General features: G+C 42.8%; 1 protein-coding gene across 6 annotated transcripts in view; it reads left to right on the forward strand.

Annotated features, from left to right (window-relative positions):
* The window catches only part of Gng12 (G protein subunit gamma 12), a 123593-nt gene extending 119692 nt beyond the window's left edge, over window positions 1–3901 (forward strand). For 5 of the 6 annotated variants that reach the window (XM_063285384.1, XM_039106904.2, XM_063285385.1 and 2 more), the window contains one exon: window positions 55–3901. In XM_063285384.1, coding sequence (XP_063141454.1) covers window positions 55–180 — 126 coding nt within the window. In that variant the 3' untranslated portion in view covers window positions 181–3901. The remainder of the gene's footprint in view (window positions 1–54) is intronic. The other variant, NM_053661.1, reaches the window with a different exon arrangement.
* The last annotated feature ends 12646 nt before the right edge of the window (window positions 3902–16547 follow it).

Genomic DNA, 16547 nt, shown 5'->3' on the forward strand with positions numbered 1-16547 from the left:
CACTACTGATATTTGTCAATGGAGTCTTCTCTTTCTTATTTTTGTCCATGACAGGTCTCCAAAGCATCTGCAGACCTGATGTCATACTGTGAGGAGCATGCCCGGAGCGACCCTCTGCTGATGGGCATACCGACCTCAGAAAACCCATTCAAGGATAAGAAGACCTGCATCATCTTATAGTGGACCAGGAAGCACCCCTTGCCTCTCAATGCAAACCACAGCAGCAACCTGAAGAGATTCATGCAGCTTACCTGGTAACCACAGCTAGTAACTAAAACACCCTTCTCTTGGCATAACAGACCCTCAAGTCTCTCTCTTTCAAGTTGTCCTTTCTTCGACCTTTACTGATTTAATACAGAATAACAATCTTATTTTCTATTTGGAAATATGGTATCATATTGGGTTACTACTGTATAAGGAAAGTGGCAGGGGAGTTGTGGGAAGCTTGTCTTTACAATATACTATTGATTAAGATATGTCAAGACCTACATTGTCTAAGCACCGGCAAATTAAAATGTCAAGAATCGCTTCAGTCCAGAACCTTTATATTATGTTCTTAATAAGGTTTGTGCCAACCTACATCCCATGCCAGGGGTCTGGGGAGGTGGCATGTGTCTACAGCCATATCTTTTTGCACTATCAGCACTAACCACCCTGAAACTTCCTGCTGCAGCATCAGCCCTTCAGAGTTACAGCGTTATCCTGACTCTGTGTAGGTGAATAACAGAGTCTTTCTGTGTATTTTTTGTACAAAAGAAGGTAATATAATCTGCATTATAACGAGCTGATGCTGTTCTCTCTCCTCTCTTGGAATTGTGCTGGCCCCTTAGTCTACAATAAACTGTGCCAGTTTAAAAACCTAAGGCTAAAACTGAAAGCCCTTTGATGGGGTCTTCATTCATATCAGTCATTTGGGCTTCTGTGATCCTGAGGCTAAGAAAAGGGAAGATACTCTCGGGAGGACCGTGGGCAGCTACACTCCAGGCTCTTGATCTCTGCTGGATTGGGGGTGGCCACCTCAGAAACTTCCACTCTCATGACTGGCATGGAAGAATGAACTGAGAGCCTCATGTGGAGAGGGGAGCAGAAATCGTGAAAACAGCTGCTCTCCTGGGCCCAGCTTTATAGGCAACCCTTTCTCCTCACCAGCATGATAGATAGAGCATCTCTCCTTTGCTGCTAAGGCAGCTGTTTTCAGGGGGATAGTCCCTCCTTCCCAGTTAACTGGGTGAACCCCAGTGGGGGAAAAACACTCAAGCAATATACAGACGCTTGAATTCTTTGCAGACGTCTGCAGTTCCAACACTACCGTGTTCTCAAACCACCCTAGGGGAAAGGCCCTTCCAAACGGGGGCTTGCATTCTGTATAACAGTTCAAACATCTAGCAGTTGGGTCTTGATGTCCTCAATTTTACTCTGATCATGAAAATAGCCCACATACCCTCACGGTCTCTAGTAGGGATCCCAGAGGCACATAACCTGCCACGACCAAGGAGGTATTCTGACTTTGTCACAGTGAATATTTAAAATAATCAGTTAGAAGCCCACACCAAACCCAAAGCCTGTGATATTTTAGTTCATTAAGGTAACTACTAATGAAGGATTTTAAAAAGTGTTCTCAAAAAGGACTTGCCCCAGGAGTTGTTATAAAATTTCCCCCACTTGTGTACAGTGTGCACTAAAAGAAAATGTCTTTCACTATCTAGTGCCTGGGCTTTGAGCATCATGCAGTACTATTTCTAAGTGACTCAGAGGAATCACTTTCCCCAAGTTACCCATCTGCTCAGCACTCAGAACTGAGCATGTGAAAGCCATAGCACTGCCCACAACCTGTTCTCACTGCTTCGCTCCCAGCTGGCTTAAAGGCACCTGTTCAGGAGAGAGAGGGAGGGAGAGCTTTCACCTTGGAAAAGGTAAAAACGGCAATGTACACCAAAAAGACAACTTTGACATTTAATGGAACATTTTTTTTACAAGTATATTTTTCTACTGATAGTTTCAGAACACTAATCTTATATTCACTCTAATCTTAAACATGTTTCTTTAAATATTTATAAGGCAGTTTATTACAGAATATTTTTATGCAATCATGTGCACATTATTGGTAGCAAACATAGTATATTCTTTAGTACTTAAACATGTTTTTTTAATATGCTTTTAATGGTAAGAAATGAACTTGAGGTCCCGGGAGATTTTGTTGCCTTTTCATTGATTAGAGACAATAAATACCTTGTAACTTCCTAACCAGATCTGAGCTGTGCTCACAATAGTAGTAAAGTCAGATCCTTTGATGCTGGACCCAGGAGGGAACTCATTAGCCAACTGTTGATCACTTAGAACTAGATGTCTACGTGAGAAAGTATATATATACATATATATGACATGCAGGAGTCACTTTTATATATCTGTCTCTGTCCACGTATGAAGCCAGGGAGCTGTAGCAGTATGTTGGTGACGGTCAGGATGCACAGAAGTACCAGGTGGGATTTTTTCCCACACTGACAACTTGGCTTCCTTTCTGTATGTTCAGTCTGTTTTGTCTGAACTGACACTCCTGTGAGCACTACACTGTTTATACTCTGATCTCTGTAGTTCATCTTAAATTTATTCATGGCCCTGGCAAGATAGCATACACAAGATCCCATGACTCCAGAGCATTTTGAAGAAACACACATATTTTTAAACAGGGAAAACATAGCAGGTGGTTCATAAGCTGTGGGTTTTAGCTAAATATTTTGTTTCTTTGTAATCATGTTTTTAAATTCTTTACCATATGAAAGAGAAAGAGTGTCAGAGAAGGCTTGGTCTGCTTTTTCTGAGTTCAGATTCTTTTTATACTTTGCTGATCTTTAAACTATCCATGGGGGAAATTTTATAGCAACAAGTTAATGATTTTCACTCATTGTTTACACAATGTAAAATGTGTCAAACTGGGGCCAGCAAGATGGCTCGGTGGGTAAAAAAGCTTGATGCCCCACAACCTGTGTCTTCTCTTCAGGATGCACAGGTAGAAGAAAAGAATTGATTCCCGCAGGCTGTCTTCTGCCCTCTACACACACACACACACACACACACACGCACACGCGCACACGCACACACGCACACACGCACACATGCACACATGCACACACACACAGCATTTAAAAGTATGTGCCAAATTGTATTTGTTCAGGGCCACCTCCCACTGAGGTAGAACTGTCAGGCTCATCACCCTGAGTTTGTAGTAAAAGTGTGTCCACGCACAGGCCCCAGAGTCGCCTCCAACGAAATAAATGTCATCCTGAACTATGCTATGAAGCTTGTTGTTTTCTTTCATCGTATGCCTGTCAGTAGGAAAAATATGTCAAGTTAAATCGAATAGAGCACTTTCCGGTGGTCAATGTCAGTCCTGGGCCAGGCGACTTAGGACCAGGAACATCAGCTCTCTGAGCCTCCCCCTCCCCCTTTGTCACAAGGGAGTAGAAGCAGAAGGTGGCTGAGATCTCCTCCCTATTCCCAGATGCCTTGGTTGAATGACCTGCCTCGCTGCTGGTCCTGCCAATGTGTTGGTGCTAGAAGCTGCTTCAAATACCGGTTTGTAGTGTGTGCTCACCTAATCACTTCTGTTATTGAGTGCCTGTTCTAGGTTTATGGACTTACTATTTCTGTGATGTCTCATTTTTAGCCATGTTAACTCTTAACACATATTCTCTTATGTCTCAGTAAAGTTTCATTTGATAAATTGTTGTTGAGATTTTGTTATTTGATAATATTCTTTGGCTATTCATCCAGCATCTTAATCACTTTAAAACTGTGATCATTATTTGGAACTCTGTTCTTTGGAAAGAATAAAAGCATTTTTTCACTTGCTAACATGCTCACAAATGTGAGAGAAGAATCATTAAAAGCTTTACTTACTGGGTCAGTGCGTCATTGACTCCTTCCTGTGTTTTGCCCAATAAATTAATAAAAGACTACTTCTCTTCCCCTTCTCTTCATTCACTTGACATTGTCCAGGAAACTTCTGAGAGCCAGGAGCTGTGGTGTGCAGGTAAACACGGCTCACCCAGGCTTCAGCAGCCGTAGAGAGGGCATGAGGAAGGTGGGGTGCTGCCGCTTATCCCTATCCCTGCAGCATCATGTGTCACCATGAGTCATGGAAGGGTCTTCTGGGAGCCAGGAGGGACACATGTCACAGCAATCTGTTAGGAGAGCTGCTAAGGTGTGTGCTGAGGCTTGATAAGCAGGAAAAAGCACTGCGTTGGCTTGTGAAGAATCTGGTGAGGAAGAGAAAGTGGGTGCAGGTCTGCCATGTCCTGCATCTACCCTGTAAGAACAGCAGGCTATGAGGTGGCTAGGGAGTGACACCTGAGTCTCATCGGTGACCATGACAACACTGCTGAAGATACTCTGCTTTCCAACCCTGTAATCCCCCTGCACGGATGAAGGTTAGACAAGGGAGCAGCCCAGCAGACCCAGGTAATAAAGCAGATCTGCTAGAGAACCACCCTCACCTCAACAGAGCTCCACCCCTACAGCGCGCATGTACTCACACACACACTCGTGCAAGCACACACTCACACATGTGCAGGTGCAGGCACACACACACATGTGCAGGCACACACTCGTGCAAGTGCACACACGTGCAGGCACACACATATGTGCAGGCACACACACTCAAACTCGTGCAGGTGCACACAGGAGAGCAGGAGGTTCTCACTCAGCTTCTCTAGAAAGGATGACTGATAGTGGCTACTCTGGTGCGCACCAGCACTTCTCCCAGTTATTACTGAGTTCCCTAAAGCTGTTTTGTAGCCACCCTTTTCTCATCCCTGCTATAATCACTTCCATAGTTTCTGTGACTGAAGACAACTGTATTGGGAATGATAGTGATATTTAGTAAAAGTGAATTTTTAAAGAGAAAGGAGATGACAGAACTGAACAGGGTGGCAGAGTGGCAGGTGACTTGTGCACTAACCTCCGTTATGGACAGGAGGCACCTGACAGTGTTGGTAGTAAGAGTGTACACTACCATAAGCTATGGACAGGATGCCCCTGCCAAGAGTGCCAGGTAAGTATACATTGCCCAAAGTTACAGGCAGGAAATACCCACCAAGAGTGGCCATAGCAGCGTAGAGTTTTGGTGTTTCACTTGGTGTTTCAACTTTTCTCCATTTGTATCACCATCAGCTCCTACTGTCAAGGGAATTACACAGAGATACAAGGACAGCCACCCAGCCTTTTCACTGAGCGGTAGGCAGACTTACACCCATGTTTGTGTCTGTCTCAGTCTTGTCTTACAACTCCGAGCCTGTTTATAGCATCTGACCATTATCAGCTCTGTCTTTGTGGCGCCTTGATATGGCCATCTCCTTACCCCAGCCTGAGACTGTTGTGAGCAGCAAGTGGCTCTTGCCTTCCGCCGGGCGCCTTCTGTGCTGTGTCCTAGTATGAGTCATTCAAATGCACATTGGAATTCAAATCAGCATTTGAATGTCCAGGCGATCCCTGGACAACTGTGCTGTGAGACTAAAGAACATTCACCTCAAAGATCAATATGTTCACAATTCAATATTGACTTCGCCCTGCAAGTAATGTCTGGGGCTGGAGAGCTGGTCAAGAGCATGACCTGCCCTTGAAGACCTGAGTTCGGTTCCCAGCATTCCAGCTCCAGGAGCACACACCCCCACAGAGATTCATATTCATACACGTGACTGAAAATAAAATATCTTAAAACATTGCTGTCCAAGTAGATTCATGCTAAGGCATTAATTATTTAATGTGAGCTTGTTGACATGATAAGATAGAATGATGAAGGAAGCGGTGCTTGTTAGCACAAAGGAAAGCAAGATATAATAAATGTTCAGGTATCGTTGGAAATCATTACAAATCAAATGCAGTATACCAGGTAACACCTGCCCGTCCTCACAGGCATCCCACAATAATAATAAAATGAGTAATAAAATCAGTTAAAATACGAACTAGATGATGCCAGACTTGAGAGCATAGAGCTAGACATCAGTATGTAGATTGGTAGACTCAGGACCTCCATACACCCTCCTTAATGACATTCACTAAAAGCTAGAGGACATAAACCACGTGACACAGGGACTTGGGGACCCACTAGATTCTGAGCTAGATAGATTTAAAGCAATCACATGAGAGAGAAGCTTCTGACCCAGGTACCAGTAGACTGGGTTATTAAGGTCCCTTTACAGTGGGCATGTGAAGTTTAGGTGGTGGTATACAGTCCCTTTCCTTTGGTGATGGGTATTGAAACCCGTGTCTCAAGCTTGGTAAGTGCACAGACACTCTATGAGGGAGACACTCTCAACTACAAATTAATTCTTCAGCTCACTAGTTGTATAATTTTCATGTCTAAGGAAGCTAGAACTAGTTTAACAGGTTAGATAAAGTCATCTTCTGAAGTGCGTTTTTTAAACCAGTTTACACTTTTTAAGTGTAAGTAGCACAACCTGTCTTTAATTCAAAACTATAAAAGGCCTTGTGGCACTGTAAGCACAGGATTGCATTCTGCTTCTAACCTTGACATCGTCTTTCTTGCACGGCCAATGTATTGTTCAGGCTGGAGAGATGGCTCAGTGGTTAAGAGTACTAGGTGCTCCTCCAGAGGTTCTGAGTTCAGTTCCCAGCAACTACATGGTGACTCCTACCATTTATAGTGGGATCCAATGCCCTCTTCTGTTCTGATTCTTTCTCTGCCATGCAGGTGTACATGCAAATGGAGGCTTCTTTTTTTTTTTTTTTTGGTTCTTTTTTTTCCGGAGCTGGGGACCGAACCCAGGGCCTTGCACTTCCTAGGTAAGCGCTCTACCACTGAGCTAAATCCCCAGCCCCCAGGCTTCTTATTTATAAGTTAATACATCATTTAAAAAGGTTCTGACCAAGTCTCAGATCTGATGTCAATGAGACATTTTAATATAGTGTGGAACATCTATCACTAGTGCTAGGCATTTGCAAAAGGCATGGGAGAGGGAGTCTAGGCATTGTACATGTTTTGCTTAAGCCCCACTGTCACTGTTTAAAGGAAAGTAAATGTGATTTAACCTCATCTCATAGGTCAAGAAACTCAAGAAGCTCAAAAAGATTGCATCGTACCCCATCACTCAGAAATTCAGAAGAGATGGCTCAGCAGTTATGAGCATTTGCTGCCTTTCCAGAAGTCCCAAATTTGGTTCCCACCACCCACCTTGGGCTGCTCACATCTATAATTAGTTCAGGGGCCCAATGCTCTCTTGTGGCCTCCACAGACACTGTGATAACTCAAATGAGAATAGCCACCATACATACCTATTTTTGAATACTTGATTGGAGATCTCAACACTTGGGAAGAGGAATCAGTTCAGAGTCGTCCTCAGATCCATAGTGAGGTCAACCTGGGCTCTATGAAAGCTTGTTGGCAGAACTGTTGGGGAAGGATTAGGTGTTGTGGCCTGGTTGAAGGAACTGTGTCATTGGGCCAAGGTTAGGTTTCAGAATCCATTCCACTGACACCTCCCCCTCCTCCCTTCCCCCTATACCTCCTCTCTGCCCCTACTGCTCACCACTATGCATGCATGCCTGCTGCCATGCTCCCTGCCATGATGGTCATGGAATTTAATCCTGACACTAACCTCCCAATAAACTCTTGTACAAGTTTCTTCCCTGCCATGATGGTCATGGAATTTAATCCTCTGACACTAACCTCCCAATAAACTCTTGTACAAGTTGCTTTGGTCGACTCCTGCATCCATGTGCAGACATGCATACACAAGTGAAATATAAAACAAAACCTGGTATGGTGACACACACTTTTATCCTTTAATTCTAGTACTCGGGGCAGAACCAGGTTCTCTGAGTTCCAGGCCAACCTGGTTTACATAGTGAGATCCTGCCTCACAATGAATCTGGCGTGTGTGTGTGTGTGTGTGTGTGTGTGTGTGTGTGTGTGTGTGTGAAGATTCTAAGTTACATTATCCAAATTCTTGACCCAGGTAGGCCTCCCTGTTTTTAGTTTTGAATAGGCATGTTTTTGTTTTGTTTTGTTTGTTGTGTTTTTTTTTAATTTATTTAATACTTAATAATAATTCTTTGGTTTCCGGGCAAACATCCCCCTCCCCCCTCCCCTTCCTTATGGGTGTTCCCCTCTCAGTCCTCCCCCCATTGCCGCCCTCCCCCCAACAGTCTACTTCACTGGGGGTTCAGTCTTAGCAGGACCCAGGGCTTCCCCTTCCACTGGTGCTCTTACTAGGATATTCATTGCTACCTATGAGGTCAGAGTCCAGGGTCAGTCCATGCATAGTCTTTAGGTAGTGGCTTAGTCCCTGGAAGCTCTGGTTGCTTGGCATTGTTGTACATATGGGGTCTCGAGCCACTTCAAGCTCTTCCAGTTCTTTCTCTGATTCCTTCAACGGGGGTCCTATTCTCAGTTTAGTGGTTTGCTGCTGGCATTCGACTCTGTATTTGCTGTATTCTGGCTGTGTCTCTCAGGAGAGATCTACATCCGGCTCCTGTCAGTCTGCACTTCTTTGCTTCATCCATCTTGTTTAATTGGGTGGCTGTATATGTATGGGCCACATGTGGGGCAGGCTCTGAATGGGAGTTCCTTCAGTCTCTGTTTTAATCTTTGCCTCTCTCTTCCCTGCCAAGGGTATTCTTGTTCCCCTTTTAGAGAAGGAGTGAAGCATTCACATTTTGATCATCCGTCTTGAGTTTCATTTGTTCTAGGCATCTAGAGTAATTCAAGCATTTGGGCTAATAGCCACTTATCAGTGAGTGCATACCATGTATGTCTTTCTGTGTTTGGGTTAGCTCACTCAGGATGATATTTTCCAGTTCCAACCATTTGCCTACGAATTTCATAAAGCCGTTGTTTTTGATAGCTGAGTAATATTCCATTGTGTAGATGTACCACATTTTCTGTATCCATTCCTCTGTTGAAGGGCATCTGGGTTCTTTCCAGCTTCTGGCTATTATAAATAAGGCTGCGATGAACATAGTGGAGCACGTGTCTTTTTTATATATTGAGGCATCTTTTGGGTATATGCCCAAGAGAGGTATAGCTGGATCCTCAGGCAGTTCAATGTCCAATTTTCTGAGGAACCTCCAGACTGATTTCCAGAATGGTTGTACCAGTCTGCAATCCCACCAACAATGGATGAGTGTTCCTCTTTCTCCGCATCCTCGCCAGCATCTACTGTCACCTGAGTTTTTGATCTTAGCCATTCTCACTGGTGTGAGGTGAAATCTCAGGGTTGTTTTGATTTGCATTTCCCTTATGACTAAAGATGTTGAACATTTCTTTAGGTGTTTCTCAGCCATTCGGCATTCCTCAGCTGTGAATTCTTTGTTTAGCTCTGAACCCCATTTTTAATAGGGTTATTTGTCTCCCTGCGGTCTAACTTCTTGAGTTCTTTGTATATTTTGGATATAAGGCCTCTATCTGTTGTAGGATTGGTAAAGATCTTTTCCCAATCTGTTGGTTGCCGATTTGTCCTAACAACGGTGTCCTTTGCCTTACAGAAGCTTTGCAGTTTTATGAGATCCCATTTGTCGATTCTTGATCTTAGAGCATAAGCCATTGGTGTTTTGTTCAGGAAATTTTTTCCAGTGCCCATGTGTTCCAGATGCTTCCCTAGTTTTTCTTCTATTAGTTTGAGTGTATCAGGTTTGATGTGGAGGTCCTTGATCCACTTGGACTTAAGCTTTGTACAGGGTGATAAGCATGGATCGATCTGCATTCTTCTACATATTGACCTCCAGTTGAACCAGCACCATTTGCTGAAAATGCTATCTTTTTTCCATTGGATGGTTTTGGCTCCTTTGTCAAAAATCAAGTGACCATAGGTGTGTGGGTTCATTTCTGGGTCTTCAATTCTATTCCATTGGTCTATCTGTCTGTCTCTGTACCAATACCATGCAGTTTTTATCACTATTGCTCTGTAATACTGCTTGAGTTCAGGGATAGTGATTCCGCCTGAAGTCCTTTTATTGTTGAGGAAAGCTTTAGCTATCCTGGGTTTTTTGTTATTCCAGATGAATTTGCAAAATGTTCTGTCTAACTCTTTGAAGAATTAGATTGGTATTTTGATGGGGATTGCATTGAATCTGTAGATCGCTTTTGGTAAATGGCCATTTTTACTATATTAATCCTGCCAATCCATGAGCATGGGAGATCTTTCCATCTTCTGAGGTCTTCTTCAGTTTCTTTTTTCAGTGTCTTGAAGTTCTTATTGTACAGATCTTTTACTTGCTTGGTTAAAGTCACACCGAGATACTTTATATTATTTGGGTCTATTATGAAGGGTGTCGTTTCCCTAATTTCTTTCTCGGCTTGTTTCTCTTTTGGGTAGAGGAAGGCTACTGATTTATTTGAGTTAATTTTATACCCAGCCACTTTGCTGAAGTTGTTTATCAGCTTTAGTAGTTCTCTGGTGGAACTTTTGGGATCACTTAAATAAACTATCATATCATCTGCAAATAGTGATATTTTGACTTCTTCTTTTCCGATCTGTATCCCCCTGACCTCCTTTTGTTGTCTGATTGCTCTGGCTAGAACTTCAAGAACTATATTGAATAAGTAGGGAGAGAGTGGGCAGCCTTGTCTAGTCCCTGATTTTAGTGGGATTGCTTCAAGTTTCTCTCCATTTAGTTTAATGTTAGCAACTGGTTTGCTGTATATGGCTTTTACTATGTTTAGGTATAAGCCTTGAATTCCTATTCTTTCCAGGACTTTTATCATGAAGGGGTGTTGAATTTTGTCAAATGCTTTCTCAGCATCTAATGAAATGATCATGTGGTTCTTTTCTTTCAGTTTGTTTATATAATGGATCACGTTGATGGTTTTCCGTATATTAAACCATCCCTGCATGCCTGGGATGAAGCCTACTTGATCATGGTGGATGATTGTTTTGATGTGCTCTTGGATTCGGTTTGCCAGAATTTTATTGAGTATTTTTGCGTCGATATTCATAAGGGAAATTGGTCTGAAGTTCTCTTTCTTTGTTGGGTCTTTGTGTGGTTTAGGTATAAGAGTAATTGTGGCTTCGTAGAACGAATTCGGGAGTGATCCATCTGTTTCAATTTTGTGGAATAGTTTGGATAATATTGGTATGAGGTCTTCTATGAAGGTTTGATAGAATTCTGCACTAAACCCATCTGGACCTGGGCTCTTTTTGGTTGGGAGACCTTTAATGACTGCTTCTATTTCCTTAGGAGTTATTGTTTAACTGGTTTATCTGTTCCTGATTTAACTTCGGTACCTGATATTTGTCTAGGAAATTGTCCATTTCCTGTAGATTTTCAAGTTTTGTTGAATATAGGCTTTTATAGTAAGATCTGATGATTTTTTGAATTTCCTCTGAATCTGTAGTTATGTCTCCCTTTTCATTTCTGATTTTGTTAATTTGGACATACTCTCTGGGTCCTCTCGTTAGTCTGGCTAAGGGTTTATCTATCTTGTTGATTTTCTCAAAGAACCAACTTTTGGTTCTGTTGATTCTTTCTATGGTCCTTTTTGTTTCTACTTGGTTGATTTCAGCTCTGAGTTTGATTATTTCCTGCCTTCTACTCCTCCTGGGTGTATTTGCTTCTTTTTGCTCTAGAGCTTTTAGGTGTGCTGTCAAGCTGCTGACATATGCTCTTTCCTGTTTCTTTCTGCAGGCACACAGCGGTATGAGTTTTCCTCCTAGCACAGCTTTCATTGTGTCCCATAAGTTTGGGTATGTTGTACCTTCATTTTCATTAAATTCTAAAAAGTTTTTAATTTCTTTCTTTATTTCTTCCTTGACTAGGTTATCATTGAGTAGAGCATTGTTCAATTTCCACGTATATGTGGGCATTCTTCCCTTATTGTTATTGAAGACCAATTTTAGGCCGTGGTGGTCTGATAGCACGCATGGGATTATTTCTATCTTTCTGTACCTGTTGAGGCCCGTTTTTTGACCAACGATATGGTCAATTTTGGAGAAAGTACCATGAGGAGCTGAGAAGAAGGTATATCCTTTTGCTTTAGGGTAGAATGTTCTATAAATATCTGTTAAGTCCATTTGGCTCATGACTTCTCTTAGTCTGTCTACGTCTCTGTGTAATTTCTGTTTCCATGATCTGTCCATTGATGAGAGTGGGGTGTTGAAATCTCCCACTATTATTGTGTGAGGTGCAATGTGTGCCTTGAGCTTTAGTAAGGTTTCTTTTACGTATGTAGGTGCCCTTGTATTTGGGGCATAGATATTTAGGATTGAGAGTTCTTCTTGGTGGATTTTTCCTTTGATGAATATGAAGTGACCTTCCTTATCTTTTTTGATGACTTTTAGTTGAAAATTGATTTTATTTGATATTAGAATGGCTACTCCAGCTTGCTTCTTCTGACCATTTGCTTGGAAAGTTGTTTTCCAGCCTTTCACTCTGAGGTAGTGTCTGTCTTTGTCTCTGAGGTGTGTTTCCTGTAGGCAGCAGAATGCAGGGTCCTCGTTGCGTATCCAGTTTGTTAATCTATGTCTTTTTATTGGGGAGTTGAGGCCATTGATGTTGAGAGATATTAAGGAATAGTGATTATTGCTTCCTGTTATATTCATATTTGGATTTGAGGTTATGTTTGTGTGCTTTTCTTCTCTTTGTTTTGTTGCCAAGATGATTAGTTTCTTGCTTCTTCTAGGGTATAGCTTGCCTCCTTATGTTGGGCTTTACCCTTTATTATCCTTTGTAGTGCTGGATTTGTAGAAAGATATTGTGTAAATTTGGTTTTGTCATGGAATATCTTGGTTTCTCCATCTATGTTAATTGACAGTTTTGCAGGATACAGTAACCTGGGCTGGCACTTGTGTTCTCTTAGGGTCTGTATGACATCTGTCCAGGATCTTCTGGCCTTCATAGTTTCTGGCGAAAAGTCTGGTGTGATTCTGATAGGTCTGCCTTTATATGTTACTTGACCTTTTTCCCTTACTGCTTTTAATATTCTTTCTTTATTTTGTGCGTTTGGTGTTTTGACTATTATGTGACGGGAGGTGTTTCTTTTCTGGCCCAATCTATTTGGAGTTCTGTAGGCTTCTTGTATGCCTATGGGTATCTCTTTTTTTAGGTTAGGGAAGTTTTCTTCTATGATTTTGTTGAAGATATTTACTTGTCCTTTGAGCTGGGAGTCTTCACTCTCTTCTATACCTATTATCCTTAGGTTTGATCTTCTCATTGAGTCCTGGATTTCCTGTATGTTTTGGACCAGTAGCTTTTTCTGCTTTACATTATCTTTGACAGTTGAGTCAATGATTTTTAGGGAATCTTCTGCTCCCGAGATTCTCTCTTCCATCTCTTGTATTCTGTTGGTGAGGCTTCTATCTACAGCTCCTTGTCTCTTCTTTTGATTTTCTATATCCAGGGTTGTTTCCATGTGTTCTTTCTTGATTGCTTCTATTTCCATTTTTAATTCCTTCAACTGTTTGATTGTGTTTTCCTGGAATTCTTTCAGGCATTTTTGCGATTCCTCTCTGTAGGCTTCTACTTGTTCTCTAAGGGAGTTCTTCACGTCTTTCTTGAAGTCCTCCAGCATCATGATCAAATATGATTTTGAAACTAGATCTTGCTTTTCTGATGTGTTTGGATATTCCATGTTTATTTTTGTGGGAGAATTGGGCTCCGATGATGCCATGTAGTCTTGGTTTCTGTTGCTTGGGTTCCTGCGCTTGCCTCCTGCCATCAGATTATCTCTAGTGTTACTTTGTTCTGCTATTTCTGACAGTGGCTAGACTGTCCTATAAGCTTGTGTGTCAGGAGTGCTGTAGACCTGTTTTCCTGTTTTCTTTCAGCCAGTTATGGGGACAGAGTGTTCTGCTTTCGGGCTTGTAGTTTTTCCTCTCTACAGGTCTTCAGCTGTTCCTGTGGGCCTGTGTCTTGAGTTCACCAGGCAGGTCACTTGCAGGGGAAAAGTTGGTCCTACCTGAGGTTCCGAGGCTCAAGTGTGCTCATGGGGTACTGCCTAAGTCCTCTCCGTGGCGGCAACAACCGAGAAGATCTGCGCTGCTCTTTCCGGGAGCCTCCGTGCACCAGGTTTCCAGATGGCGTTTGGTGTTTTCCTCTGGGGTCTGGATGTGTACAGAGTGCAGTCTCTTCTGGTTTCCCAGGCGTGTCTGCCTCTCTGTAGTTTTAGCTCTCCCTCCCACGGGATTTGGGTGCAGAGAACTGTTTTTACGGTCTGTTTCCTTCAGGTTCCGGCGGTGTCTCAGGCGCAGGGGTCCTGCCGCTCCTGGGCCCTCCCCTACGGGAACCCAGAGGCCTTATACAGTTTCCTCTTGGGCCAGGGATGTGGGCAGGGGTCGGCAGTGTTGGTGGTCTCCTCCGCTCTGCAGCCTCAGGAGTGCCCACCTGACCAGGCGGTGAGGTCTCTCTCTCACGGGGTTTGGGAGCAGAGAGCTGCTGCGGCTGGGATCCGCAGGTGTGGGACTTCCGTTGTTGTGGTTTTGATCATGAAAATACTTCGGATCTTAAAATCAAGAAGGTAAGGAAACAAATAACTTTTTTAGTAATCAAGACGACCAGGAAGTATGATGGCTTATGTGGGGAATTCCAACACTTGGGAAGTAGAGGCAAAAGAGAATCAGAAGGTCACCCTCAGACTCATAGTGAGGCCAATCTGGGCTACAGGAAACCCTGTCTGAAAGGAGCAAGTATAATATCTGGGTAACGTGTAAAGGATGGCCTGTTCCAGGTAAGACCTGTGATCGGGTACTATTTGTAGCATTTTGCATCTGTTAATTGACAAATCTCACAGCAAATATAGGTAATAGCTACTATTTTTTGCCTCTAGACACACACACACACACACACACACACACACACACACACACACACACAGAGGTAGGAGCCTAGATCTGGAAGAACATTTAATTTGCTTTTTGAATTAAAATTCTTGTGGCTTAATTGACATAGAAAAACCACATGGTCCCCATTGTTCCTTACTCTTCTTTCCAGCCCACAGGGGATACATTCTAAATGCTGCCAGTGGGCACTCAAAACCATGGATAGCACCAGGTCCTATGCAGACTGCTTTTTCTTGTATGTACATGCTTATGATAAAGTTTAATTTTAAATTGGGCACAGTAAGTTGAATACCAGTAACATAATAAAATGATTATAAGTATGCTATAATAAAATTTATGAACCGTTCAAGTTTTCGTTTAATATCTTCCAGCCTTGCTTGACCACAGAGGAAGGCCTACTGAACCATCCAGTTTCCCACCTGGTTGCCAGTTTGATGTCTCAGCACAGGAGAGCTAGGATCTCTGGTTTTGTTTTCTTGTCCAGTAAAAAGAATTCAGGCTATGCAATGCCTAACACTTTCCTCTAGCTTTAAATTTCATCACGAAATTGAATTTCACCATGATCCCTGTCTAAGGTTTCCATTGCTGTGATAAATATCATTACCAAAACCAATGTGAGAGGAAAGGGCTTATTTCAGCTTGCTCTACATCACAGTCTGTCACTAACTGAAGTCAGGGAAGGAACTCAAACCAGGCAAGAACCGAGAGGCAGAAGCTGATGCAGAGGCCATGGAGGAGCACTAGTTACTGGTTTGCTCAGCCTGCCTCTTTATATAACCTACAAACTCACCACCATCACTAAGGGGTGGGGGACACCACCCACATTGAGTTGGGCCCTCCCCCATCAGTTATCAATTAAGAAAATGAACTACCAGCTTGTACACAGACCAATCTGGTAGGGACATTTTCTCAATTACTGTTCCCTCTTCCAGATGATTCCAGCTTGTGTCAAGTTGTGATAAAAACTAGTCTGTACAACCACCAAGGTGATTGCCCCAGAGCAAGGCTTCTCTATTGCACTCTGGATGTGTTGACTTTTGCCATTTCCCCAACTGTGGGAAAGTTGACTGCATCATTTGTGGTAACGGGGGTCTGCATGCTTCCCACTGGGGCAAGGAAGAAAACTGGAGAGAACTAGGAGGCTGAGAAGAATGGGTTCACTGTGTACGATTTCACTTCTTACTATTTCAGCCATGGACTTGTTACCAGGACTGAAGAAAGTTTTTAAGGAAAAATTAATTGCAGAAAGGCATTTTCAGCTTTAATTGTCTACAGTAGTCGAATTAAGAGTCAAATTAAGATCTTCAAAGATCTGTGGGAATGACAAGGCCTTTGGCTTTCATTAACTCATTTACTAGCACAATGGGAGATACACTCTTGGATAAACTCCAAAAAGACAAAAGAGAGTTTTGCAGGGAGCAGGTGAAGTACTGAGCGAATGTGTATTGTTGACATGAGCATGGCCGTGCTGAGGACTTCAATGCCTCAAACCTATGGAAATGGCGAGGCCTTCCCTTGATTCCAGTGTGGATGTTGATAGTGTGTGCTGCATCAACCACAGCTTCCTCCTCCAGTGACTGCCTGAGACTGCTCCTCTATATAGACCTCTTATCCAGATCGGCCAACCCTTATGTATGTATCTGAATAGATATGGGCACTCTGAGCTTCCAGGCTACTGGTGCATCTCCATCCGAGAGCATGGGCCACCCAACCCCAGCATTTCTGTACATGTGTCTATTGTTTCTTCACTCCCCATTG

This window comes from Rattus norvegicus, chromosome 4, assembly GCF_036323735.1.
Source record: "Rattus norvegicus strain BN/NHsdMcwi chromosome 4, GRCr8, whole genome shotgun sequence".
NCBI lineage: Eukaryota > Metazoa > Chordata > Mammalia > Rodentia > Muridae > Rattus > Rattus norvegicus.